The sequence below is a fragment of the Jaculus jaculus genome, chromosome 17, assembly GCF_020740685.1.
Source record: "Jaculus jaculus isolate mJacJac1 chromosome 17, mJacJac1.mat.Y.cur, whole genome shotgun sequence".
NCBI lineage: Eukaryota > Metazoa > Chordata > Mammalia > Rodentia > Dipodidae > Jaculus > Jaculus jaculus.
In genome coordinates this window covers 18,489,616-18,517,031 of record NC_059118.1, presented here as the reverse complement: position 1 = coordinate 18,517,031, position 27,416 = coordinate 18,489,616, and the positions used below count along the sequence as shown (strand labels likewise).

Genomic DNA, 27,416 nt, shown 5'->3' with positions numbered 1-27,416 from the left:
AAAACTCCAGACACATACTCCACCTTGTGCATACTTGGGTCTTGGGGAATCAAACCTGGGTCCTTTAGCTTTGCAGGCAAGCACCTTAACCACAAAACCATCTTTCCAGCCCTATTTTTGTTTTTTTTCCATGTAGGGTCCTGCTCTAGCCCAGGCTCTCTCCCTCTCTTTGCTTCCAAATAAATAAATAAAAACATTTTAAAAGGAATAAGAGAAAGAAAGTGAAAGAAAGGAAGGAGGGCTGGAGAAGATGGCTTAGCGGTTAAGGCCTTTGCCTGCAAAGCCAAAGGACCCTGGTTCGATTCCCCAAGACCCACGTAAGCCAGCTGCACAAGAAGGCTCATGCATCTGGAGTTCGTTTTCAATGGCTGGAGGCACTGACATGTCCATTCTCTCTCTCTCAAATAAATAAAATATAAAAAAGAAAAGAAAGAAAGGAGAGAGAAAGACAGCCAGACAGCCCTCAGAACCTCCAGTACTTGGGACATCCACTCACAACCAAAAATAGTCTGGCCAGATAGATGATGGACTGCTGCCACCTGGTGGTCACCAGCAACACAGCAGATTTCTTCAGGGTTGGTTCCCTGGGGGCAATGTCCCTACTTTGCCCCCACCTGTCCCTGAGGGCATTGGTCCCTCCGGAATCAGGGTAGCTGGGCTTCCAGGCGCCCTTGAGACCCCCCAGCCAGACTGTGCATGCCTAGGGAGCTTAGCTCAGGCCTGGCTACTCATCTGGGCTTTGAAACTTGTTTGATGCATGGCCATGACAGCTGCTCCTGGATGGTCCTCAAAGCCCTGCATATTGTAGCAGCTGTCCCAGCCAAGGGCAGACTGGGACTCGGGAACCCTGAAGGCTCCCTTCAGGTCAGCCAAAGACCCTTCCAAATGTGGGATTTACCTTCCCTGATTGGGAAGTTCTCACTGCTCTAAGCAATACCCCCTCCTTGGTAAAAGGAACAGTAGCCCAAAAAACTCATCCCTGGGATTGCGGTGGAAGCCACCCCTAATGGGCTTCGGCCTCAGGTTTTCAGGGAGAAGAGCTATTCAGCAGCATCAGGATTTTCCAAAATTATTCTTAAAGAAACCTGAAGGCTGGAGAGATGGCGTAGCAGTTAAGGTGTTTGCCTGCGAAGCCTAGAGACCCAGGTTTAATTCCCCAGTACCCACGAAAGTCAGATGCAGAAGGTGGCACATGAGTCTGGAGTTTGTTTGCAGTGGCTAGAGGCCCTGGTGTGCTCATTTTCTCTCTTAAATAAAAATATTCACAAGGCATGGTGGCTCATGCCTTCAATCCTCAGCACTAGGAGGATCGCTATGAATTCAGGCCACCCTAAGACTACATAGTGAATTCCTAGTCAGCCTGAGCTAGGGTGAGAGAGATCCTACCTCAAAAGCCAAACAAAAACAAAAACAAAAACAAAACGAGCTCTGAGGATTCAGAAGATTCAGCCTGTCCAATCTTCTCAGGAGTTGTGGCCATGAATTCAAATGTAGGATTAGGGCTATAGTCATCTGGCTACGTAGGCTGGTGACAGGTGTGGCTGAAGAGCAGTCTAAGAGTTGGAGTTTCAGGCTGCAGAGATGGCTTAGCAGTTAAGTGCTTGCCTGTGAAGCCTAAGGACCCGGGTTTGAGGCTCGATTCCTCAGGATCCATGTAAGCCAGATGCACAAGGGGGTGTGTGTACCTGGAGTTTGTTTGCAGTGGCTGGAGGCCCTGGCATGCCCATCCTCTACTTCTTTGTCTGTTGCTCTCAAATAAATAAATAAAAATAAAAAATAAAATAAAAGCTGGAGTCTCTAGCTTTTTTTCTTTTTTTTTCCCCCTTAGGTAAGAAAAAATTTCATCCTAGGATGACCTAGAATTCACTCTGTAGTCTCAGGGTGGCCTTGAACTCACAGCAATCCTACCTATGTCTGCCAAGTGCTGGGATTAAAGGTGTGTACCACCACACCCGGCGTTTCTGTCTCTAGCTTTTCTAGGAGCCACCTTCAGACCCTCACATTCACAGCAATCCTCAATTTTGTCAGAAAAGGTCATGTTAGTGTTGACTGCAGGTGCTGTGGTACGAAGCACTGAGTAGCTTGAAGAAAGGTGGTAGGCAGTGCAGGAGGGATTCAGGTGCTCCTATTGGTGTGCAGAAGTCAACCCCAGGGCTAGAGATGGCTGCAGGATGGTGCTCCCAGGGAAGACCCTACCTTTGATACTCCCGGTGCAGCTAATCCTGAGCTTCACAGATCCATTACACCCACACTCACCTGAACACCCATCCATGCTGCCTGATGCACAAGGGGTGCACACATATGGAGTTCCTTTGCAGTGGCTGGAGGCCCTGGCGCCCCCACTCTGTCTATCTGCCTCTTTCTGTCTGTCTGTCGCTCTCAAATAAATAAATGGAATGTCCTTTAAAAAAAAAGCGTGGGGGGGGGACTGGAGCGATTGCTTAGCAGTTAAGGTGTTTGCCTGCAAAACTTAAGGACCCAGGTTCAATTCCCCACTACCCATATAAGCCAGATGCACAAGATGGCATAGCACATGCATCTGGAGTTCATCTGCATTGGCCAGAAGCTCTGAAACACCCATTCTCTACCTCTTTCTGTCTCTCTCAAATAAATAAATACTTTAAAAAGTTAAATAATAATCGCTGGGCATGGTGGCGCACCCCTTTAATCCCAGCACTTGGGAGGCAGAGGTAGGAGGGTCGCCGTGAGTTCGAGGCCACCCTGAGACACCATAGTGAATTCCAGGTCAGCCTGGGCTAGAGTGAGACCCTACCTCGAAAAAGCAAAAAAAAAAAAAAAAAAAAAAAAAAAAGTTTAACCTAGCATGATAAACTGGCTCAATCCAATCCCTAGCAACAACCAGTCATCTTGGGCAAAATGCTTCCAATAGGTTGGAGAGAGGGTTTAGCAGTTTAAGTGCTTGCCTGCAAAGCCAAAGGACCCAAATCCCATATAAGCCAAATGTGCAAGGTGGTGCATGCATCTGGAGTTCATTTGCAGCAGCTGGTGGGCTCTGGTGTGCCCATTCTCTCGCTCAAATAAATAATGCTTCCAAATCTAGTGCTGGATATGAGGATGGAATGCCACCACACAGAATAGAACATCCAAGCTGGGCATGGTGACTTTAAAAGCTCAACACTTGGGAGGCTGAGGTAGAAGGATGGTTGTGAGTTCAAAACCAGCCTGTGACTACAAAATGAGAACTTGCTTCAAAAACAAAACAAGCTGGGTGTGGTGGCACACACCTTTAATCCCAACACTTGGGAGGCAGAGGTAGGAGGATCTCCGAGTTTGAGGTCTGCCTGGAACTACATAGTGAATTACAGATCAGCCAGGGCTAGTGAGACCCTACCTGGAAAAACCAAAAACAGAAAAACCCTTCACTGAAACCAAAAACACCTGCAGTGTGCAGAACGTTTCAACAAAGACAGGAGTATTGTTGTTTTGACAGTTTTAGATTGGTCATCCTAGTGGAAGGTGGACCAGGCATTACTTGAATCATCAAGAGCAGGGAGGAAGTTGAGCCTGAGGGTGTATGTCTAGAATTGTGGTCGCTATGTTCAGGAGGTTGGGGCAAGAGGGTGTTTGTTTTTGGTTTTTTGAAGCAGGGCTCTCTAGCTCAGGCTGACCTGGAAGTCACTGTGTATTCTCAGGATGGCCTCGAAGTCACAGCAATCCTACCTCTGCCTCCCGAGTGCTGGAATTAAAGGTGTGCGCCACCATGCCTGGCTCAGGCAACAGGATATGAACCAACACATGTGTCTATACAGTTTCTACTTAACAAAAGAGGATACCAAGTTCAGGACCAGCCTGGACTATATAATAGGAAATGAGCCATATATAGTTAAGGAACTTGGTCTTTTTTTTTTTTTCCTTTTTGGTTTTCTAAGGTAGGGTTTCTTTCTCCAGCTCAAGCTGACCTGGAATTCACTATGTAATCTCAGGGTATCCTTGAATTCACAGTGATCCTATCTCTGCCTTCTGAGTTCTGGGAATAAAGGCGTCCACCACCATGCCCAACTTACTTGAACTTTTGTATGTATGGGGCCATGTGTGCCGCTGTGATCATGTGGAGGCCAGAGCACAACCTTGCGGTCAGTTGGTCGTCGTCTTCCACTTGGAGATGGGTTTCTCTTGTTTTTGTGGCTAAGCCCCCGACCTTTCAGATCCTCCCAACTACTATTGCCATGTTTTAAGATGACTTGTTTTGCATGGGTTCCTCGGGATCTGAATTCAGCCATCAGGCTTGTGCCCCTACTGAGCTGTCAACCCCATGCCCATTCTTTAAACAGGGTTTTATGTAGCCAAAGATGACATTGAACCCTTGATTCTCCTGCCTTTACTTGCCAAAGGCCCATGAACTATGCATATCATATATGTGTGTGTGTGTGTATTTTTTTTTTTTTTTGAGGCAGGGTCTTACTCTAGTGCAGATTAACATGGAACTCACGGCAACCCAGGTTGGCTTTGAACTCCCAATGATCCTCCTACTTCAACCTCCAGAGTGCTGATATCATAGGCATGAACCCCTATACCAAGCTCCATCATGAACTTTTTTTTCCCTCAGTTTGTTGAGGTAGGGTCTCACTCTAGCCTAGGCTGACCTGGAATTCACTATGTAGTCTCAGACTCACAGCAATCCTCCATCCTCTGCCTCCTGAGTGTTGGGTATAAAGGCATGCACCACCACGCTCAGCAAGCTCCATTAACTTTTAAGCACTTGCCTGTGAAGCCTAAGGACCTGAGTTCAATTCCCCAGCACCTATGTAAATCAGGTGCACAGAGGCATATGCACCTGGAGCCCATTTGCAGTGGCCAGAGGTACCTGGTGAACCCATTTTCTCTCTCCTCTCTCTGCTTGCAAATAAATAAATGAAAAATCTTTAGAAAAGGTCTGGGGGCTGGAGAGATGGCTTAGCAGTTAAGGCACTTGCCTGTGAAGCTTAAGGACTCAGGTTTAATTCACCAGTACATACATAATCCAGATGCACAAAGTGGTGCATGCTTCTGGAATTCATTTGCAGTGGTTACCGGCCCTGACATGCCCATTCTCTCTCTCTCCTCTGAATCTCTCTGCAAATAAATAGAAAACAAAAAAACAACAACAACAAAAAAACATCTGGGAGCTGGCTAATGGTTAAGGTGCTTGCCTGTAAAGCGAAAGGACCCAGGTTCAATTCCTCAGTACCTACATAAAGCCAGGTGCACAAGGTATCATAAGTGTCTAGAGGTCATTTGCAGTAGCTAGAAGCCTTGGAGGGCTTATTCTCTGCTTCTTTTCCTCTCAAGTATTTTTGGGGAGCCGGGCGTGGTGGCACACGCCTTTAATCCTAGCACTCGGGAGGCAGAGGTAGGAGGATTGCCGTGAGTTCAAGGCCACCCTGAGACTAAGAGTTAATTCCAGATCAGCCTGGACCAGAGTGAGACCCTACCTCGAAAAACCAAAAAAAAAAAAAAAAAAAAATTCGGGGGGGGGGGGGAGAGATGGCTTAGTGATTAAGGTACTTGCTTGTGAAGCCCTAGGGCCCAGGTTCTATTTCCTAAGACACGTAAACCAGATTCACTAGGTGGCTCATGTGCCTGGAGTTTGTTTGCCGGGGCTGAAGACCCAGGAACATCTATTGTCTGTCTCTTTTTCTCTAATAAATAATTTAAAAAAAAAAAATGTGAGGCTGGAGAGAGGACCTAGTGGTTAAGGTGCTTGTCTGCAAAGCCAAAAGACCAGGTTTCATTCCCCATGACCAAGGTAAGCCAGATAGATAAGGTGGTGCATGTGTCTGAAGTTTGTTTGCAGCAGCTGGAGGGCCTGACCCGCCTATCCTTTCTTTCTCACTTTTTCACTTTCACTTTCACTTTTAAAACCACCACTCTGGGGCTGAAGGGATGGATCAGTCCTTAAGGTGTTTACCTGCAAAGCCTAACTATACACGTTCAATTCCCCAGTACCCATGTAAAGCCAGATGCGCAAAGTGGTGCATGCACCTGGAGTCTGGCTGCAGTGGCTGGAGGTCTTGTACAAATCCTGTCTCCTCTCTCTGCTTAACAATAAATAAATGAAAATGCTAAAAAAGGCTGGGGAAAGCCAGGCAGGGTGGCACACGCCTTTAATCCCAGAGCTCGGGAGGCGGAAGTGGGAGGATCCATGAGTTCAAGGACACTCTGAAACTACATAGTGAACTCCATCTCAGCCTGAGCTAGAGTGAGAATCTACCTGGAAAAAACAAAACAAAAGCAAAACAAAACAAACAAACAAAAAACAAAATAAAAGGGCTGGAGAAAAGGTTTAGCTGTTAAGGCACTGCCTGCAAAGCTTAAGGACCCATATTCAACTCTCCAGATCCCAAGAAGGCCACACACACAAGGCGAGGCAAAGGCAAGGTCACACATGCCCACTAAGTAGCATAAGCATCTGGAGTTTGATTTCAGTGGCTGAGGCCCTGGAGTGTCAATTCTCTTTCTGCCTCTCTCACTTTCTCTAAAATAAAATATTAGAATCTAAACCAGGCATGGTGGCACACATCTTCCTTTAATCCCAGCACTCGGGAGGCAGAGGTAGAATCATCGTGAGTTTGAGGCCACCCTGAGACGACACAGTGAATTCTAGGTCAGCCTGAGCTAGAGTGAAACCCTACCTCAAACCCCCCCCCCAAAAAAAAAAAACTGAACAGGAAGGTGGGGATAATGGTACATGCCTATGATCCTGACATTTGGGAGGCTGAGGCAGGATTATGAGTTCATAGTCAGCCTGGGATACAAAGCAAGACGCTGTCAAAACAAAACTAAACTTAGGAGGCTTAAACTTAAACTTAGGTGGACTGCTGTGAGTTTGAGGCCACCCTGAGACTACACAGTGAATTCCAGGTCAGCCTGGGCTAGAGTGAGACCCTACCTTGAAAAAATAAAAATAAATAATAAAATGAATTAACATGCCCTATCACCCATTTACCCAAAAATAGACACACACAAGAAGCCCATTTTTCAAGGTATTTCTTTTGTAAAGGGGCCAGACTTGGCAGCTAGACTGAAAATCTTCCAAAATTCTGTACAAATGTATAATATACAAATATACACAAGGCTTTCGCCAAGAAAAGACATCACAACAGATGACAGAGGTGGCTTTGGTGTCACTTACCACCTACAAAGGAGGGAACACAACATAGGCTACACATGTAAAACATACTACATTACACTATATACACCGAAGTATAAAAAGCCCGTTTTCCTCTCTGGTCTGCTCACAAGCCCTCGGGCAGGAAGGAAGGCCATTCACCAGATAACCCACATAAGGGATCTCATTTAAGGTGGAAGGGAGAAGCCTGTAACATGAAGTGGCTCACCCTGAAAGTATTAACAGCACAAGGCATGCCCTTAGAGAGAGAGGCAGTAAGAGCAAAAATTGAGGAGATGGCTCGCTCCCTGGGCTTCTCGCCAGCTTTCTCTCAGTCTCACTCCATCTCCGTGAACCGGGCAAACATGGCTTTCCGGACAGCGTCTTTGTAGGAATCAGCACCCGACAACCCATATGCACTTCCTTTGGCTCCCAAGCCAGCTCCTTTTAGCCGGACTTGAGCCTGGGGAAGCAAGAACATTGTTAGCAGCTGGAAGATAGGGAGTGAATTGCACCCCTCTCAGATTGTCCACCCCAGTTAGCAGAACCGCCCACCAGTAGGACAGGAAGTTTTATGCAGGGACAAGGATATGTTCATTAGAGAGCTGGAGCAGGTTTAAGGACAGGAAAAAATGGGCTAAGGGAGACAGCCAAATGAACCCATATCCCTCACCCTTCTAGTAAGGCCCCTGAGCACTCCAATGGAGCCTGGGAAAGGCATGGTCATCAGAGTCAAAAATTCTAGTTAGTAGCACAACCAGTTATCAATAGAACCCATGAGAGAGCTTGACATTAGCTCTGCATTGGAAGCATCATTGGTAGAATTCCTGCCTTGGCCAGTGGGTCTGGGCCTCTGAACCCAGGACCGTCTTGATTTGGGCTCTGATCAAATCAGAGCATTTCTTCTCATGGATGAAAATCCTACTATATATACATTTTGGGGGGGGGGTGGGTGTAGATAGAAATGAGGATTGAATCCAAAGGTCTTATGTATGGTTGGTGTTTTTTATTAAGTTTAATTTTTTAAAATTTATTCATGAGAAAGAAAGAGGCAGATAGAAAGAAGGGAGTACCAGGGCCACAGGTCACTGCAAACAAACTTCAGGCACATGTGCCACCTTGTGCACGTGCTTTATGTGGGTCCTGGGGAATTGAACCTGGGTCTTTAAGATTCACAGGTAAGCACCTTAACTGCTTAGCCATCTCTACAGCCTCCCACCCAAGGTAGGGTCTTGCTCTAGCCCAGGTTGACCTGGAATTCACTATGTAGTTTCAGAGTGGCCTCGAACTCTACCTCTTCTTCTACCTCTGCCTCTCAAGCATAGGGATTAAAGGTGTGCACCACCATGGCCAGCTTCCTCCCAACCCCCCCCCTTTTTTAAAGACAGGGTCTTGATTAAGTTGACCGGGCTAGCCTTGAATTTGGGATTGTCCTGCCTCAGCCTCCCTAGTAGCTGGTATTACAGGCCTGCACTACAAGGTGCACCTTAAAACTTTGATTCTTTAAGAACACAAGGAGGGTGAAGTAAGAGCATGCAGGGAAGAATCCCACTCTGTAGTGATAACAAAATCTGCAACCTTGTGCAAAGGCAGAGCAGTGACTGAGTCCCAGGTCCTCTGCGTGCTTTATCTTGGTTCTTCTACTCAACAAGCTCATATACCCAGCACCCACTAATGCCAGACTCCATGCTTACCTCAATGGGAGCTGTGATGCCTTGACACTTTCTTCCCAAGCCTGAGCCTTCCCGCCAGCCCATGGCCTGCAGCATCTTGTTGCCAATGTTACTGTGGTCAATACCATCTTTGGTGGGCTGCTCGTAATTCCTGCCAGTGGCAAACACACAGTTACTTAAAACAGCCAGAGCCCCAGGCAATGAACTGGAAAATGGTGCACGTCACATACACAGTGCCAGCATCAAACTGCTTCTTGCGCTTGGGCTCTGGAGGTTCTGGAATGCCGTACTTCTCCCGTCTTTCTGCAGCTCGATCTCGGTACTTCATCTACACAGGAGGAAAAACAATTCTAGAAACATTCTGATCTAATACACCTAAACTTTTACTCCAAGTTATCTTTGAATCTGATGGCTTTTTTTTCCCCCTTCAAGGTATGGTCTCAGTCTAGCCCAGGCTGACCATCATAGTGATCCTCCTACCTCCGCCTCCCGAGTGCCAGGATTTAAGACATGTGCCACCATGTCCAGCTTTTTTCTCCATTTTTAGCATACAGGCCTCTGCCCAGCTGCCAACTTGCCTCATCAATAACCAGCACCATTACACCCCACTACTATTATAACTCTACCTTTGTTCTCAGCTCTGCCTGCCATGCCCTGCCCATGGCTTCTTTCCAAATCAACCCTTGTCCTGCTGTTTCCTAGGCCTAATTTGAAGCTTTCCCTGGCCAGGACAAATGAGAACATTTACCCCTTAATAAAAACTAGTGTTGGGCTGGAGGGATGGCTTAACAACTAAGGCATTTGCCTGCAAAGCCAAAGGACCCAGGTTCGATTCCCCAGGACCCACATTAGCCAGATGTGCAAGGAGACACACATGCCTGGAGTTCATTTGCAGTGGCTGGAGGCCCTGGCGTGCCCATTCTCTCTCTCAAATAAATAAATAAAAATAAAATACTTAAAAGCCAGCATTGCCAGGCATGGTGGTACAAGCCTTTAATCTCAGCACTTGGTAGGCAGAGGTAGGATTGCCATGAGTTTGAGGCCAGCCTGGAACTAGAGTCAGTTCCAGGTCAGCCTGGGCTAGAGTATGACCATATCTTGGAAGAAAAAAAAAGCTGGGCATGGTGGCGCACACCTTTAATCCCAGCACTTGGGAGGCAGAGGTAGGAGGATAACCGTGAGTTCCAGGCCACCCTAAGACTACACAGTGAATTCCAGGTCAGCCTGGGCTACACTCGACCTGGGGGAAGGGGACAAAACAAATAAACAAAACCAGAACAACACAGTGTGCATCACCAGTAGGCACCTGGCATTTAGGACCTGTGAGCAATCTTGAGGGTGTTGTCTGGTCTTGTGTGCCTCATGAAAGGACAGGGACAGTGTGATGCTCACAAAGCATATACGGTTTATAATGCTTAGATGACAAGAAGTATGACAGACCCTTCCATCTTGTCCCAAGGACAGAAAACTAAATGCTGAGCTGAGTTGAAAGTTACAGGCAGGGTGGGTGTGGAGATACTAGGAGGGCTGAGCCAGGAGTCCTTGAACGCAGTTCAGAGCCAAGCCTGCACAATCTGACAAGACCATATTGCAAAGGACAAAGAAATAGCATCACCCACAAAACCAGGAATCAAAACCAGGGGCAGATATCCCAAGATTCACTTCCAAGTGGCACAATGTTTCTATTCACCTCTCTCTCCCTCAGCTCCAAGGCTTCCAATTCCTGCTCGCTCAGCCTGGATCTCCGGTAGATGTCCATGTTTTGCTATTACAAAAGAGTTTACAACACATTTAGAATTCACACTACCCTAATATGAAATGCCCTACATTAGCACTTGCTATTGGATTTCAAGAGCCAAACCCTAGTTTAATACAACAGGGCATCAAATCCAGAGCATGGGGTATATGGAGATGTATTAACGCTTCTCTCCACACTATATTCTTGTCTAGAATAACTCTGGGCAACTGCAGATTATTTACTAAGCCTTCACTATGGCCTGGGCACTCCTAGCATTTCACTCATTCTCCACCTCCCCATCAGCCCAGAGAAAGCAGCAAGACCACCTTGTGTAAGTCTGAGAGCTGCTGGTGTCTGACCAAGGCATCTTTGTTCGGGAATTGACGACGGCAAAGCAGGCAGGCCATCTTCTTCCAGTCAGCTAGCTTCTCCTCCTCACTCTCAAGCCTCTCCACCAGCTCCTCCTCATTGTCACTGTCACCACTGTAAGCAGCAACCAGACCGCGCTGGGGAGAAAAGGAACATGGATCATTAGAAACATGCCCAGACAAAAAGAACACACACCTAAAACAATGACAAAATGTAAGAAAATCTCCATTACACTGCATCATCTGTTAGTAGTGAATCACATTTCATTAACATGAAGTAATTGGGTACTAGGCCTGACAGCCTTCAGGTACCAACTCTCTTGGAGCCCAAAAAAATGGGCTCACGGATGACTGTTTCCAAACTCTTGACCATGTATAAAAACTCTAAATACGACAATAGATCAGAGTAATGGCCCAGTTGGACTAGTACCTATCAAGTCTTTCCTTTGTCTTAATTTTCTCTTTCCGGATCATTAAAAATCCTATTTACAAATGCAATGAAACTCAATTTATTGAGCTTAGGAAGTCAGGCTTCATTCACTGCTCCATCTCACCTGCTCTCAGGCAGAGAAAACAAAGCCCTGAATGAGGATGCTATGGGCTGATGATGCTCCAAATACCCACCAGCAGAGAAAAACATGTGTGAAGTAGGAATCATCTTAGCTACCAAGGTAGAGTAAAAAATCAAGGCAAAAACCCACAAGCATGGTCTTTACAGTACAGGCAGCACTCCTTACTTTGAGGGGGTTCTCTTCATCTCCGTTTCGTACCAGTTCTGGGATGAGTTGCTGCCTTTCAGCTAAGGCTCCCTGGAAGACAGAACAGGCCATAAGCCCCCCCCTCATTTCACACAGGCGACCATGCCAGGCGTGGCTACCCCTGTTGTTGTACCTTCTTCTCAAAGAGAGCAAAGCCGGCGTCTGCAGCAGCAGATTCTCTCCTTTCCTCTTCTCTTAAAGAACTAACAGGTTGGAAGCTGTTTTTAAAATTTTCTTTCTGCTTGTTTAAACTCTTAGCCCAACGTTCCATGTCTTTGGCAATCTAGCACGAAACAATAATCACCAAAAAAGCATTTAGTTTTCTGTAAGCAATTAGGAATCTTGCAGATGAATGTGGTGGCGCACACCTTTCACCTCAGTACTTGGGGGAAAGAGGTAGGAGGAACTCAATGAGTTCAAGGTCACCCTGAGGCTACATAGTGAACTCCAGGTCAGCCGGGGCTACAGTGAGACCCTACCTTGAAAAAACAAAAAAACATCAACAAAAAAAATCTCATAAATAAATGTGGTGGTGCACACCTTTAGTCCCTGCACTCAGGAGGGTGAAGTAATAGAACTGTCATGAGTTCAAAGCCAGCCTAAGTTAGAGTAACACACACAAAGGCTGGGAAGATGTCTTAGCAGTTAAAGGTATTTGATTACAAAGCTTGCTTCATGGGTTCAATTCCCCAGCACTTATGTAAAGCCAGATGCAAAAAGTGCCACAAGCATTTAGCATTCATTTGCAGCAGCAAGACACTCTGGCATGACATACACATAAATAAAAATAAAAAAAAAAATTAAAATGTGTGGGCTGGAGTGATGGCTCAGCGGTTTAGGTGTTTGCCTGCGAAGCCTAAGAACCCAGGTTTGATTCTCCAGGTCTTACGTAAGCCAGATGTACAAGGTGGCACATGTGCCTGGATTTTTGTTTGTAGTAGCTAGAGGTGCTGGTGTGTCCATTTTCTCTATTTTTTTTTTCTTTTGGTGGTGGTGGGGGGGATTTTCTGTAGCCCAGGCTGACCTAGAATTCACTATGTAGTCTCTGTGGCCTCAAACTCATAGCAATCCTTTGATCTCAAGACTCCCAAGTGCTGGGATTAAAGGTGTGTGCCGCCACACCTGGTTCAATGTCCATTCTCTCTATTCTGCTTCTTCCTCTCCCTCCAATAAATAAACAAAATATATAAAATATATAAGAAAATTAAAATGGGGGCCAGGCACTGGGGCACCTGCCTTTAATCACACTACTTGGGAGGCTGAGGTAGGAGGATCACTGTGAGTTCAAAGTGACCTGAAGACTCCATAGTGAATTACACATCAGCTTGGGCTAGAGCAAAACCTTACCATTTATTTTGAAAAGCCAAAATAAAGAAATACATAAAATAAAATAAAATGTTAAAGCAGACAGAGAGCGAGGGAGAGAATGGGTGCGCCAAGGCCTCTGGCCACTGCTAACGAACTTCAGACACGTGTTTCAGTGCATCTGACTTATGTGGGTATTGGGCGCTTAGTCTTTGCAGGCTTAACGCCTTAACCACCACACCATCTCTCCAGCTCAGGTTTTTTTTGTATTATTATTATTTTTTTCAAGGTAGGGTCTCACTCTAGCCCAGACTGACTTGGAATTCACTGTGTTGTCTCAGGCTGGCCTTGAACTCACAGTGATCCTACCTCTGCCTCCCGAGGATTAAAGGTGTGTGCCACCATGACCTGCCCAGATTTTTTTTTCAAGGTAGGGTCCGCTCTAGCCCAAACTGACCTAGAATTGATTATGTAGTCTCAGGGTGGCTTTGATCAAGGCAATCCTCCTCCCTCTGGCCTTCCAAGTACTGGAATTAAAGGCACATACCACCACGCCCAGGCCAACCACTTTTTGAGATGAGGCTTCACTAAATTGTCCAGGCTGGCTTTGAATCCGTGATTGTCTTGGCCTCAGCCTCCAAAGTAGCAGGGATTAGAGGCTTGTAGCACTAGACCTGGCAGACCATTTTTTTTTTGGTTTGTTTTTCGAGGTAGGGTTTCATTCTAGCCCAGGTGGGAATTCACTATAGAATCTCAGGGTGGCCTTGAAATCACAGCAATCCTCCTACCTCAGCCTCCAAGTGCTGGGATTAAAAGCATGTGCCACACCTGGCTGGCAGACCATTTTCTAAGAATCTAAATAAAGCTGATGTATGTGCTGTAATCTAAAACTAAAGATCTGGTTATTAAATACTCCAAGGAGAGAAGCATAGGATCCTTGAATAGGTTATACCTGCTGGGCTGTTTTACTCTTGGGTTTTTCTTTCTTCTCTTTTCCCTCTTTTGTGGGAGGCAGGCCCGTCTGCTGGTTAGAGGTAGACTCTGCAGCTGGAACATAGGTCTCCTTCTCTCCATCCCAGTAAAGGTACTGCTGTGTTAAGGAATTATAGTAGTACTAGAAGAAAAGAAAAATACAGTTATCCAGGCATGGTGCACACACCTTTAATCCCAGCATCTGGGAGGTAGAGGTAGGAGGAGTAGTGCAAGTTCCAAGTCAGCCTGAGAGAGAGGATAGAGTGAGACTGACTATACCTTGGAAAAACAGCTTAGCAGTTAAGCACTTGCCTGTGAAGCCTTAGGACCCCGGTTCAAGGCTCAATTCCCCAGGACCCACGTTAGCCAGATGCACAAGGGTGGGGGGCGCATGCATCTGGAGTTTGTTTGCAGTGGCTGGAAGCCCTGGTGCGCCCATTTTTTTTCTCTCTCTCTCTGTCGCTCTCAAATAAATAAATAAATAAATAAATACATGGCCAGGCGTGGTGGCACACACCTTTAACCCCAGCACAGAGGAAGGAAGATCACTGTGAGTTCATAGCCACCAAGAGGCTACAGGAAAGTGTCTATGATGTCTTTTTTAGGGAAGGTAGTGTGAGGTAACAAATATACAAGTCAGTGCTGTGGCTAAACCAAGGAGAATTGCCAAAATTCTCCAGGAAGGGATCAGAATGCAAATGAGGGTAAGCGGAGCAAACACAAGAAAGCTAGGTATGCTCAGGCAGGTGGCACACAGCTTCACACTTCCCTCTCAAAACCACAAGCACTTGGGCCAGCATGGTAGTGCACTCCTTTAATCCCAGCCCTTGGGAGGCAGAGGTAGGGAGTTTGAGGCCAGCTTGAGACTACATGGTGAATTCCAAGTCAGCCTGAGCTAGAGTGAGACCCTACCTCGAAAAGCAACTCCCCCACCCCCCAAAGAGTATTAAACTTGGCTTCATGGGCTGGAGAGATGGCTTAGCAGTAAAGGCATTTGTTTGCAAATCCAAGCATTCCCATTCAATTCTCCATGACCCACTTAAGCCAGATGCACAGGTGGGGGAAGGAGCACACATCTGGAGTTTGTTTGCAGTGGCTGGAGGTCCTGGTGTGCCCATTCTCTCTTTGCCTCTTTTTCTAATAAATAAATAAAATATTTTAAAAATGGGGGATGCGGGCTGGAGAGATGGCTTAGCGGTTAAGCGCTTGCCTGTGACGCCTACGGACCCCGGTTCGAGGCTCGATTCCCCAGGACCCATGTTAGCCAAATGTACAAGGAGGTGCACACATCTGGAGTTCGTTTGCAGTGGCTGGAGGCCCTGGTGCACCCATTCTTTGCCTCTGTCTCTCTCTCTCTGCCTCTTTCAAATAAATAAATACAAATAAACAAAAAAAAATTTTAATGGGAGATGCCACCCACCACCTTGGGAAGAGGCGGAGGTACGCGCATCCCCAGCCAGTCCCCTCATGGGTCAGGCGTGTGAGCCAAAGTGGCCTTTTTAAGACAGTATCTTTCCCAGATATCCAATAAAAAAGCTAAGAGCCCAGCGATTAAGGCACTATCCTGCAAAGCCAAAAGACCCAAGTTTAATTCCCCAGGACCCACGTGAGCTAGATGCACAAGGTGATGCATGTGTCTGGAGTTCATTTGCAGAGGCCAGAGGCCCTGGCACACCCATTCTCTCTCTCTCTAACTCTGCCACTCTGTCTCTAATAAATGAATAAAAATATATTTAAAACAAAGGCTTCAGGGCTGGAAAGATGGCTTAATGGTTAGGGAGCTAGCCTGCAAAAGCTAAGGATCAAAGTTTGACTCCCCAGTTCCCATGGCAGCGCCTGTGTCTGGAGTTCATTTGTAGTGGCTACAGTCCCTGGCATGGCCGTTCTCTTTCTCTCTCTCTCAAAAATAAATAAATATATAAAATTATATATAAATATAGATAGACAGAGATAAAGGTGTGTGCCAGGTGTTGTGGCGCACACCTTTAATCCCAGCACTCAGAAGACGTAGGAGGATCACCATGAGTTCAAGGCCACACTGAGAATACATAGTGAATTCCAGGTCAGCCTGGGGTAGAGTGAGACCCTACCTCGAAAAAATCAGGGCTGGAGAGATGGCTTAGTGGTTAAGGCATTTGTCTGCAAAGCCATGGGACCCAAGTTCAATTTCCCAGGACCCATGTAAGCCAGATGCACAGGGTGCACATGCGTCTGGAGTTCATTTACAATGGCTGAAGGCCTTGGTGCACCCATCCTGTCGCTTTCTCTCTCATTCTCTCATACAAATACGGTGAAATAAAGTTTAAAAAAAAAAACTAAGGACTGGAGGTATGGCTTAGTGGTTAAGGCACTTGCCTGCAAAGCCAAAGGATCCAGGTTCGATTCCCTAGTACCCACATAAGCCAGATGCATGAGATAGCATATGAGTTTGGAGTTTATTTGCAGTCATTAGAGGCCCTGTTGCACCCATTTTCTCTCTCAAATAAATAACTAAGAATAAAACAACAACAACAACAAAAGCCCTTGGCCTCAGTGCTGGTTAGTTCAACCTCCATTCAGAACCTGTATGTGACTTCAATTTCAGAGGCAGGAGCTCTTCATACTCTCTACACTTTCCTTCTCTTAATCTAATAAAGTCTATCTAAACTTAAAAAAAAAATGTGACCAAGTTTGAGATGCACACCTTTAATCTCATAATCTCAGCATTCAGAGGCAAGGTAGGAGGATCACCGTGAGTCTGAGACCAGCCTGGGACTACAAAATGAGCTCCAGGTCAGCCTGGGCTACAGGAGAAAAAAAAAAAAAAGAAAAAAACAAAAAACAAAACTACACTGTGGAAGAGGTGGCAGGAAGAATTTAAGAACCAAAGGAATGCTAGGACTCCTTACAATGCACTCTTCCAGACACAAAATGGCCTGGATATTCATGACCTTGTAGTGCCTGGCACTTCCTACACAAGACCAGTATAATAAGAGGAAAAGATGATAACATCAAAATAATAAGAGTCTTTGGCTGAGGAGATGGTTTAGCAGTTAAGGCGTTTTTGCCTGCAAAGCCAAAGGACCCTGATTCAATTCCCCAGGACTCACATAAGCCAGACACATAAGGTGCCGTATGTGTCTGGAATTCATTTACATTGCGGCTGGAGGCCCTGGTGCACCCATTCTTGCCCATTTCTCTCTCAAATAAAATTTTAAAAATTACATAAAAGAGACTGATTGAGGGGGGAGAGGATATGGTGGAGAGTGGAGTTGTGAAGGGGAAAGTGTGTGTGTGGGGGGGTTATCATGGTTTATTGTCTATAATTATGGAACCAATAATAAAAAATAAAAAAAGAGCCTGGTGTGGTGGCACATGCCTTTCATCCAGCACTCAGGGGGCATAGGTAGGAGGATTGCAATGAATTCAAGGCCATCCTGAGCTACACAGTGAATTCAACGTAGGCTTGTGCTAGAGCAAAATGGTACCTCAAAAAAAAAAAAAAAAAAAAAAAAAAGAGGGCTGGAGGGATGGCTTAGCACTTAAGGCATTTACCTGCAAAGCTAAAGGGCCCAGATTTGATTCCCCAGGACCCATATTAGCCAGATGCACAAGGGGGCACAAGCGTCTGGAATTCATTTGCAGTAGCTGGAAGCCCTAGCACACCCATTTTCATTCTCTCTTCCCTGCCCCCTGTCAAATAAATAAAAATAAAATATTAAAAAAAAAAAGACATGGTAGTGCAAGCCATTAATCCCAGCACTCAGGAGGCAGGAGGAGGATTGATGTGAGTTTGAGGCTAGCCACCTGAGACTACATAGAGAATTCCAGGTCTGGCTGGGCTAGAGTGAGACTCTACCCTGAAAAACCAAAAGACAGACAGAGACAGGGTTTCATGGAGCCCAGTCTGGTCTCAAACTCATGTAGATAAGGTAAGCCTTGAAGTTGTCATCTCCCAGTCTCTCTCTCTCAAGTGCTGGGAGCACAGCTGTGTGTCACAAAAGGGATACCTGAGCAAAATGATCTCTAATAACAGAAATCTGAAATCGTGCAAAATCATTATAGTGCATGTGCAACAAGAAAATCGAGCGTGGCGGCGCACACCTTTAATCCCAGCATTCAGGAGGCTGAGGTAAGGGGATAGCTGTGAGTTTGAGGTTAGCCAGAGACTACCTTGTGAAATCCAGGTCAGCCTAGGTAGCCTGAGGTAGAGTGAGACCCTACCTCAAAAACAACAACAACAACAAATTTAAGTAGTTACAGTTTGATCTTACATACTTTTCTATATGTACATTACATCTGTATATACTTTTAAATTTTTATTTGTTTGAGAGAAGGGGGAGAAAGAGGCAGACAGAGAGAGAAAGTGCACATCAGGGCCTCCAGCCACTGCAAAAAAAAAAAACAACAAAAAAAAAAAACAAAGAAAAAAACCCCTCCAGATGCATGCACCATGTGTGTCTGGCTTACATGGGTACTAGGGAATCAAACCTGGGTTCCTTAGACTTCACAGGCAAGTGCCTTAACTGCTAAGTCATCTCTCCAGGCCTCTTCTCAAATATTTTGATCCTGCTAGTGAAATCAAGGAGGGAAACAGCACTTACTTGTGAGTTTGGATCATAGTAGAGCCCTGTTGTAGGATCATAGTAATATCCTGAAGACTCATCATACTGGTAAGTAGATGTGTCAGGCACTGCTGCAAAAACAAAACCAGCACAGTCATTCCAGGCAAGACACTGGTTTTGATTTCACATTCTAAGCCAGTGAGGTACAGCAGGCCTCAACGGTCTTCTTTCCTCACATCCCCAAGTGTCCCTCTGACACCCATTTCAAAGGAGAGGAACTTTTACTGAACAAAGGCAACAACTAGGACCTTCCAACTGTCAACAGCCCCATGAGGTTTGGCTTACCATATTTGGTACCAGGAACTACACCAGTGGGGGAAGCGGCTGGGGCCTGTGTACTTGTGCTAGTGCTAGGCTGTGCTTCCTCAGTCTGGAAAGAACAGCAGCTTCAATATAACTTCAACTGTAAAGCCTTTTAAGAGAACTAAAGCACTGTGATCATCCAGGAGGAAGGGCTTCCCTGACACACTGCAGCAAAGACCTAAGGCGATTCTGCAGCAAAACATATACTGGCAACTTCCTGAAGGTCAAGTTGAAGCATTCACATACCCTGTTTGGTGTTTTATATTGAAAATCCATGCATACATATAATATATTTTATCATCCAATACTACAAACAGAGAGAAATTAGCTGGAATCTAGTTATTCAATCCTGATCCATACAGCAGGAAACAGTTACACAGCAACACACCGTCTCCCATCAGCCAAAATTTCTGTAGTTAAGAGCCGGGCGTGGTGGCGCACGCCTTTAATCCCAGCACTTGGGAGGCAGAGGTAGGAGGATTGCCGTGAGTTCGAGGCCACCCTGAGATTCTGTAGTGAATTCCAGGTCAGCCTGGGTTGGAGTAAGACCCTACCTCGAAAAACAAAACAAAAAAAACACAAAAGTTCTGTAGTTAAGAACCCAGGATTACCGGAGAGCCAGGTGGATTGGAGTTCTGATTATACAGCTGGGGACTCTGGGACACTACAGCCGCTGAGGTAGTGGTCACTGCTGTGCCTGATGACAAACAAAACAATTAGGGAGAGCCAAAGCACTGAACTCCATACCAACTACCCACTCTAGTCTTGTCTTTGTAGCTATTTCCCTACCCATCCTGAGACACAGTAGCCCACAATACTTCTATCACAGCCTTACCAACGCTGGAATCACTGGTGTAACTACTGCACCAACACCTGGCTCTGTGTGTCAGAGCCTTTCTTTTATTAATATTACTTGAGACAGAATGGTCACACCCCAGCCTCTTGCCACTATAAATGAGCTCCAAATGCATGTACCACTTTGTGCATCTGGCTTCATGTAGACATTATGGTACTGAACCTGGGCCCACAGGCTTTGTCAGCACACCTCTAACCACTCAGCCATCTCCCCAGCCCTGTATGTCAATTTTTTTTTTTTTTTTTTTAGTTTTGAGGTAGAGTGTCACCCTAACTCAGGTTGACCCTACCTCTGCCTACCAAGTGCTGATATTAAAGACATGCGCCACAACTCCCTGCTTACTTTTATTTTTGGCTTTTGAGTTAGGGTCTCATTCTAGCCCAGGTTGACCTGGAACTCACAGTGATCCTCCTACCTCTGCCTCTTGGGTCTGGGATTAAAGGTGTGCACCACCATGCTCAGCCTGTATGTCAATTTTTTTGTTTTCTAGCTCAGGGTAACCTGGATTTCACTATGTAGCCTCAGTTAAATTCCAAGAATAAAACCTGTAACGGCAGTCTCTAAAACCGTGGCTCTTGATGAACAGGAACAATCTCAACCTTCACCAGAACCTTTCTCAATCTTACAGGTGTGTACTTGTAACTTTGGTTCTACTTAAGACATCTGATCATACTTCCTCTGCCTTAGTTGCTATACAAAACTGAAAATGAGATGTAGTTTATTACCTGATGCAGATGAGGCATCAGATTCCAATCCTCCAGCTTGTTGCTGATAAAACTGCTGGTAATCCTGTGAGTACTGAGGAAAAGTCCACCATTAAAGCTGTTGTATGCACACATACTCTGCAGACTGGAAGTTGAATGCTGGTCAAATTGACTTACCTGAGTATATTGGGCATAGCCATCCTGGCCTGGCTGCAGGTAACTGTAGTCAACATTGCCTCCTTCGCCACTTTGAGACTACAAAATCCCAAAAGAAAGATACACTCAGTGAACTCAAATACAGATGTTAGGAAGTAATCCCTACAAAGGCCTCCAACAGCTTCTTTTCCAAGTACCACAGGACAGGTCACTTCTATGAATCTGGGTACTCTGAAAGAGTCTCCTTACCTGGGTAGAAGACCACTGAGCAGCAGCAATGGCTGTACTAGCTACCGAGAAGGCGCTGACGCGGTTACCATCTGGGAGGACCAAGTCTCTGAAACCACAAAAATCCAGTCATGTGAATCTCTTTCTGTATGTTTTCAATTAATGCTCCCACTGTGTCAAGGGACCAGTGGGCTCATGCCAGCATGGGCACACTGCATAAGTGGAGGGAGTCTTGGTGGGCATCACTGTAGCTATTAGCTTGACCCCCCCACCCCCACATTTTGTTTCAGTTTTCAAGGTAGGGTTTTGCTCTAACCCCAGCTGACCTGGAAATAGCCTCAGGCTGCACTTGAACTCACAGTGATCCTCCTACCTCAGAGTACTGGGAAAGGTGTGCATCATCACACCACACCCAGTCTAGCATGCTGATCTTTAAGCTAAGGATTCACTCTAGACAGGCTTGTGCTATTCTGATACAGCGTGCACAGAATGTGTTCTCAACACATCCATCACACTTGCCTACATCTTCCTCTGAAACCATTATTAACTGGGCATAGAAGACAGGAGAGTGTCTCAGGGCTGAAAGCATGAGGTTGAGGGTACAGCTGGCCAAACATTCCTGGACAAGGAAGTGTGCAAATATATCAGGAAATAAGGAAAACGAAGCCACTTACTTTCTGGCACTTTTGGCAAAATCAACCCCGATAGTTTTCCCATCAATTTTCAGTGGCGGATGGAGACTCTGTAATATCTGAAGCAACTGAGAAGCGTCCTGAAAAGGAAACAACTGTCATGTGATTCAACACTCCCTTTAGTATGTATCAAAGAAAGCAACTTGCAATTTAGCATGACACAACTTAAACCTTAAGTTTCAGGAGCCTCATGCAAAAAAACTACTTTAAGGACCTCAGTTTGACTCCCCAGGACCCACGTAAGCCTGATGCACAAGGTGGCGCGAGCATCTGGAGCTCATTTACAGTGGCTGCAGGCCCTGGTGTGCCCATGCTTGCGCACTCACTCTCTTTCTGCCTCTTTCTCTCAAATAAACTAAAATATTTAAAAACTTAATTTATTTGTGGTAGTACATGCATGTGAGTGTATGTGTGTGCCAAAGCCCTTTGCCCCTGCAAACATGGAGTGCCAGAAGCTTGCACAACTTGTTGCACTTGGCTTATGTAGCTGGTTTGGGAACTGTAAGCAGGTTTTGCAAGCACCTTTAACCATTGAGACATAGTCCCAGGGCCCCCTTTAGTTTAAAATTTTTTTTTGGTGGTTTTTCAAGGTAGGGTCTCACCCTATCCTAGGCTGACCTGGAATTCACTATGGAGTCTCAGGGTGGCCTCAAACTAACAGTGATCCTCCTACCTCTGCCTCCTGAGTGCTGGGATTAAAGGCATGCACCACCACGCCCAGCTTAAAAAAATATTTTTATTTATTTATTTGAGACAGAGAGAGAGAATGGGTGCATCAGGGCCTCCAGCCACTGCAAACAGACTGCAGATGCATGCGCCACCTTCTGGCTAACATGGGCCTGGAGAATCAAATCCTTAGGCTTTACAGGCATGCACCTTAACTGATGAGCCATCTCTCCAACCCTACTTTTACATGTTTTAATTTTTTGGTGCTAGGGATACAATCCACAGCCTTGCATATGCTAAGCACTCACTCTGCCATCTCCTTAGCCTCAAAGAAAGAGCCACTGAGAACCTCACCATTGCAGACGACAGCTGCACAAACGCAAAGCCTCTGTTCTGCTGAGTCTGTTTGTCTTTTATGAGGCGAATGTTATTAACAGCTAAGGAAGCATAGGGTGACAGTGCTGTCATGATGGAATCCACCACTGTGTGCGGAGCTATGTTCCGAAGAATAATAGCTGTGGATAAAAGAGAGAAATGAAATCAACATTCCCACTATTACTGTATTTTTTTAAATATTTTATTTGAAAGGAGAGAAGGGGGGAGGGGAAGAAGAGAGATCGGGCATGCCAGGGCCTCCTGCCGCTGCAAACAAACTCAGGATGCATGTGCCACTTTGTGCATCTGACTGTGGGTACTGTGTGCATCTGTGGGTACTGGGAAACCAAACCCAGGCTATCAGACTTTGTAAGCATGCACCTTAACCACTGAACCACCTCTCCAGACTGCCAATACTTAAAAAAATATTTATTTATTTGAGAGAGAAATGAAGAAAGAGCTCATGGTGCCTGACACTACCTACACAAGACCATCATAACAGGAGGAAAATATTATGACATCAAAATAAAAGAGAGACTAATTGAGATAGAGAGGGGATATAATGGACAGTGGAGTTTCAAAGGGGAAAGTGTGTGGGGGGAATTACCATGGGATATTGTTTACAATTATGGAAGTTGTTATTTAAAAAAAAAAGAGCTTGCTACCAGGCCCTCTAGCCACTGCCAACAAATTCCAGACACATGCATGTGTCTGCAGTTTGCAGCAGATGGAGGCCCTGGTGAATTCATTTTCTCTCGAATAAAAAAAAACAAAATATTTAACAAGTATTTTCTTGGGCTGGAGAGATTGCTTAGTGGTTAAGGTGCTTGCCTGCAAAGCCAAAGGACCCAGAGCAGGTTCGATTCTTCAGGACCCACGTAAGCCAGAAACAAAGTGGCGCGTGTATCTGGAGTTCATTTGCAATGGCTGTAGGCCCTGGCATATCAATTCTCTGTAACTGCCTCTTTCTCTCAAATAATGAGCTTAGGTGCACCGGCCTTCCTGTACTATAAACTCCATATGCATACATCACTTAGTCTATCTGGCCTTACATGGGCATAGAGGAAGAGAACCATGACTGTGAGGCCTTGTAAACAAATGCCTTTAACTGCTCTCTAGTACTCTACCAATACTTTTTAGACAGGTTCAAAAGGTCTATTTATTTTTAATTTATTTATGAGAAAAAAAGAGAATGGGTGTGCCCGGGGCCTCTAGCTACTGCAAAGGAACTCCAGATTCATGTGCCGCCATGTATACCTGGGTTACATGGGAACCTGGGTCCTTAGGCTTCACAGGCAAGCTCCTTAACTACTAAGCCATCTATCCAGGCCCCCTCCTTCTCCCCACTCCCCAAGGTCTTGGAATTCACTATGTAGTCTCAGGGTTGCCTCGAACTCTGAGCAATGCTCCTACCTCTGCCTCCAAACATGATAGAAGCAGCATGCAGGGAAGGTGTTCACACAGACAGGGGGGTGCAGGGAGGATGTTTTCCTGGGACACTGGTATTATAGATGTGCACAACCACATCAGGCCAAAAGCACTATTTATATATAGATCTTTCTTATGCATTTCTTCATGGTTCATTAAAAACATAAGGGAACTGAAACTTCTTTTATTTTTTTAATTTTTTTACAATTTTTATTTGAGAGCGACAGACACAGAGAGAAAGACAGATAGAGGGAGAGGGAGAGAGAATGGGCGCACCAGGGCTTCCAGCCTCTGCAAACGAACTCCAGATGCGTGCGCCCCCTTGTGCATCTGGCTAACGTGGGACCTGGGGAACCGAGCCTCGAACCGGGGTCCTTAGGCTTCACAGGCAGGCGCTTAACCGCTAAGCCATCTCTCCAGCCCATGGGAAACTGAAACTTCTAAGAGAGGTCAAGTTTTTGTCTTTTTTCAAGGTAGGATCTCACTCTAGCCCAGGCTGACCTGGAATTCGCTGTATAGTCTCTGGGTAGCCTTGAACTCCCACCTCTGATTTCTGAGTGCTGGGATTAAAGGCATGTGCCACTATACCAAGCTCCTTTTTTTTTTTTTTTTTTTTAAATTTAATGAGAAGAGAGAGAGGGAGAGAACTGGTGCACTAGGGTCTCCAGCCACTGAAATCAAACTCCAGACATGTGTGACCTTGTTGCTTGTTTCACCTGCGTTTGGCTTATGTGGGATCTGGAGAGTGGAATGAGTCCTTAGGCTTCACAAGCAAGCACTTTAACCACTAAACCATTTCTCTAGCCCTCAACTCGCCCCCAACCTCCATAGTGTCTTGGCTCTAGCCCAGGCTGACCTGAAGTTCACTATATAGTTTCAGGGTGATCTCAAATTCATGACAATCCTCCTACTTCTGCCTCCCCAATGTTGGGGATTAAAGGTGTAAGCAAACACACCCAGCTCTCTACTTTTTTTTTTTTTGAGGCAGGGTCTTCCTCTATGTAGCTCAGGTTAGCCACAAACTCACAGCAATCCTCCTACCTCTGCCTCCCAAATACTGGGATTAAAGGTGTGATCCATTGTGCCCAGTAAGAGGTCAATTTTTAACACAAAAGTCAAGAAGATTGTATGTTTGAACTTACTATCACAGTAGTAATCCACAGACTGAACGGATTCCGTGGTTCCAGGGGGCACTTCCTGTTCAGAGTCTAGAGGATTAAGGAAGACCCGATTGAAAACAAATAAAAAACCCTTTTCTTGTCCCCTACCACCCTCTGAGGTGCTGGGGACTGAATTTAGAGCCCTTGTGCATGCTAGACAAGAGTTCTACCTACTGAGGTACATCATCAACCCTCCCAACATTGTCTTGTTGGTTTTTCTGTTTTCTTTTTTTGCTATTTTTTTTTTGTGTGTTTTAATGCTTTGTTTCAAATGAATTTTGCTTGTTTAAGACATGCTCTCACTCTGAATATAGTCCAGTCTCAGCAATTCTACTACCTGAGCCTCCTAAATGCTGGGATTATAGGTGTGAGCCACTCTACCCAGATCCAACTTTTTTTTTTTTTGAGACTGGATCTCACTAGCAGAGACTGGCCTTGAACTCATAGCAGAACCTATTCAGCCTCCTAAATACTGGGAATAAAGATATAAGTCACCATGCCCAACTTTTCCAATGTATTCTTTTTTCAAGGTAGGGTTTCACTCTAGCCCAGGCTGACCTGGAATTCACTCTGTATTCTCAGGGTGGCCTCAAACTCACTGTGATCCTCCTACATCTGCCTTCCAAGTGCTGGGACTAAAGGCACGCACCACCAAGCCTGGCTCCAATGTGTTCTTGAATAAGATAACACAGGATCTCATGTACCCCAGGCAGCTGAGGACTCATGATCCTGCTGCTTCTGACTCCCAAGTGTAAATTTTTTATTTTAAGCACATATAGCAGTCATTTCTTTCTTTTTTTGGAGGGAGATTTCTTTTAGTTTTTGAGTCTCCTGATGCAGCTCAAGGTGTCCTGAATCTCTCTATATAGCCCAAGCTGTCCTTGAATTTGTGATACTCCTGCCTCAGTCTCCTGAGTGCTGCTAGAATTACAGGCATGAGCCACTACATCTTTTTTTTTTTTTTTGAGGTAGGATCTCACTCTAGCTTAGGCTGTTCCCCCCTCCCCCCACCTTTTAAAAGATCTGTGGCTACAGTCAGACCTTGTAATTTTATTTTTTTGGGGGGTATGTTCAAGGTAGGATTTCATGCTAAGGCCAGGTTGGCCTGGAATTTTCTCAGTAGTCTCAGGGTGACCTCGAATTCAGTGATCCATCTACTTCTGCCTCCCAAGTGCTGGGACTAAAGGCATGCCCCACCACGCCCAGCAAGACATTGTAAATTTTTTTTTTCTTTTAGTTTTTTGAGGTAGGGTCTCACTCTAGCCCAGACTGACCTGGAATTCACTATGTAGTTTCAGGGTGGCCTTGAAATCACAGTGATCCTCCTACCTCTGCCTCCCGAGTACTGGGATTAAAGATGTGCACCACCACTCCCGGCTAATACCTTGTAATTTTGACATGGCTAATATGAACTGTAAACATTGGGCCAGTACAGGGCAGTATTATTCTGTACTGATGAAAAGCAGATGTAGAGTGCAAACTAGGTGAATTTTGGAAAAGAAGTTGTTTCTGTTCTTACACAGTCACAAGCAGCATCTACTTAACCCAAAGTGAAAGGCTTTAGAAAAACACAGAAGTTGCACGTTCAAATGTCTCAAAAACCTGTACTTTTCCTCAGGTTCACAAACAATAACCCAGTTAGTCAGGTTTTGTTGCATTTTCCAAACAGCTGAATCCACGCTTACCAAACTTGTCTGCTCCACATCGGAAGCATTTTAGTCTTTTCCTGAAATTGTTAAGGCAGCACTGGAAAAAAAAGAGTTTTATCTGTAATGATTTCTTACATTAGGCCAGACCTTCTAGTAATAATGTGGGTTAGAGCAGTGAGGCCATAAGTAAGTCCAGTTACTAACGTAAAAACAGAATTAGTATCCTAGACAAAGGGGCAAAACCTAAAATTTTAGAATGTTACACCAAGTAAGTTACTGCAAGAAAAACAAATTTTGTTGTATTTTGAAGCAGAATTCCATTTTTATCAAGTTGAGTAGTGGATTCAATTCATGCAAAAGCCTTATAGCAGTTCTTCCTTATGTTTAAAGTGCATTCATTGTATGCACTATTCTATATGCAGAGATACAATGTAACAGGAACACTATCTTGTTCCCTACCAGACGTGTGGAATAATCTGAGCACTCTACAACACAGTTCAATGGATAGGAACAATACAGACCATACTGTACACCCAAGATCTCAGGTCTTTTAATACAGTTAGAGATTACATCAGAAGCCAAGACCTCAGAAATCAATTAATAGCAACATGAGGCACACACCTGAAATCTTAATTGAAACTCTAAACTTAGAATTTCTATAACGGTCCATGGA

The 27,416-nt window shown here is 45.3% G+C and overlaps 1 protein-coding gene across 2 annotated transcripts in view; it reads right to left on the bottom strand.

Moving 5' to 3' along the window:
* Positions 1-6,971: 6,971 nt before the first annotated feature.
* Rbm5 (RNA binding motif protein 5) overlaps positions 6,972-27,416 on the bottom strand; it is a 33,104-nt gene continuing 12,659 nt past the window's right edge. For both annotated transcript variants that reach the window (XM_045136394.1, XM_004664264.2), the window contains exons 8-25: positions 26,780-26,840; positions 25,077-25,142; positions 22,486-22,646; positions 21,448-21,545; positions 20,795-20,882; positions 20,567-20,644; positions 20,411-20,483; positions 19,441-19,526; positions 18,812-18,896; positions 18,506-18,597; positions 13,903-14,064; positions 11,779-11,928; positions 11,625-11,696; positions 10,846-11,025; positions 10,472-10,546; positions 9,012-9,109; positions 8,803-8,932; positions 6,972-7,571 (exon numbers count right to left, since the gene is read on the bottom strand). In XM_045136394.1, the coding sequence (XP_044992329.1) occupies positions 7,446-7,571; positions 8,803-8,932; positions 9,012-9,109; positions 10,472-10,546; positions 10,846-11,025; positions 11,625-11,696; positions 11,779-11,928; positions 13,903-14,064; positions 18,506-18,597; positions 18,812-18,896; positions 19,441-19,526; positions 20,411-20,483; positions 20,567-20,644; positions 20,795-20,882; positions 21,448-21,545; positions 22,486-22,646; positions 25,077-25,142; positions 26,780-26,840 (1,881 nt within the window). In that variant the 3' untranslated portion in view covers positions 6,972-7,445. The remainder of the gene's footprint in view (positions 7,572-8,802; positions 8,933-9,011; positions 9,110-10,471; positions 10,547-10,845; positions 11,026-11,624; positions 11,697-11,778; positions 11,929-13,902; positions 14,065-18,505; positions 18,598-18,811; positions 18,897-19,440; positions 19,527-20,410; positions 20,484-20,566; positions 20,645-20,794; positions 20,883-21,447; positions 21,546-22,485; positions 22,647-25,076; positions 25,143-26,779; positions 26,841-27,416) is intronic.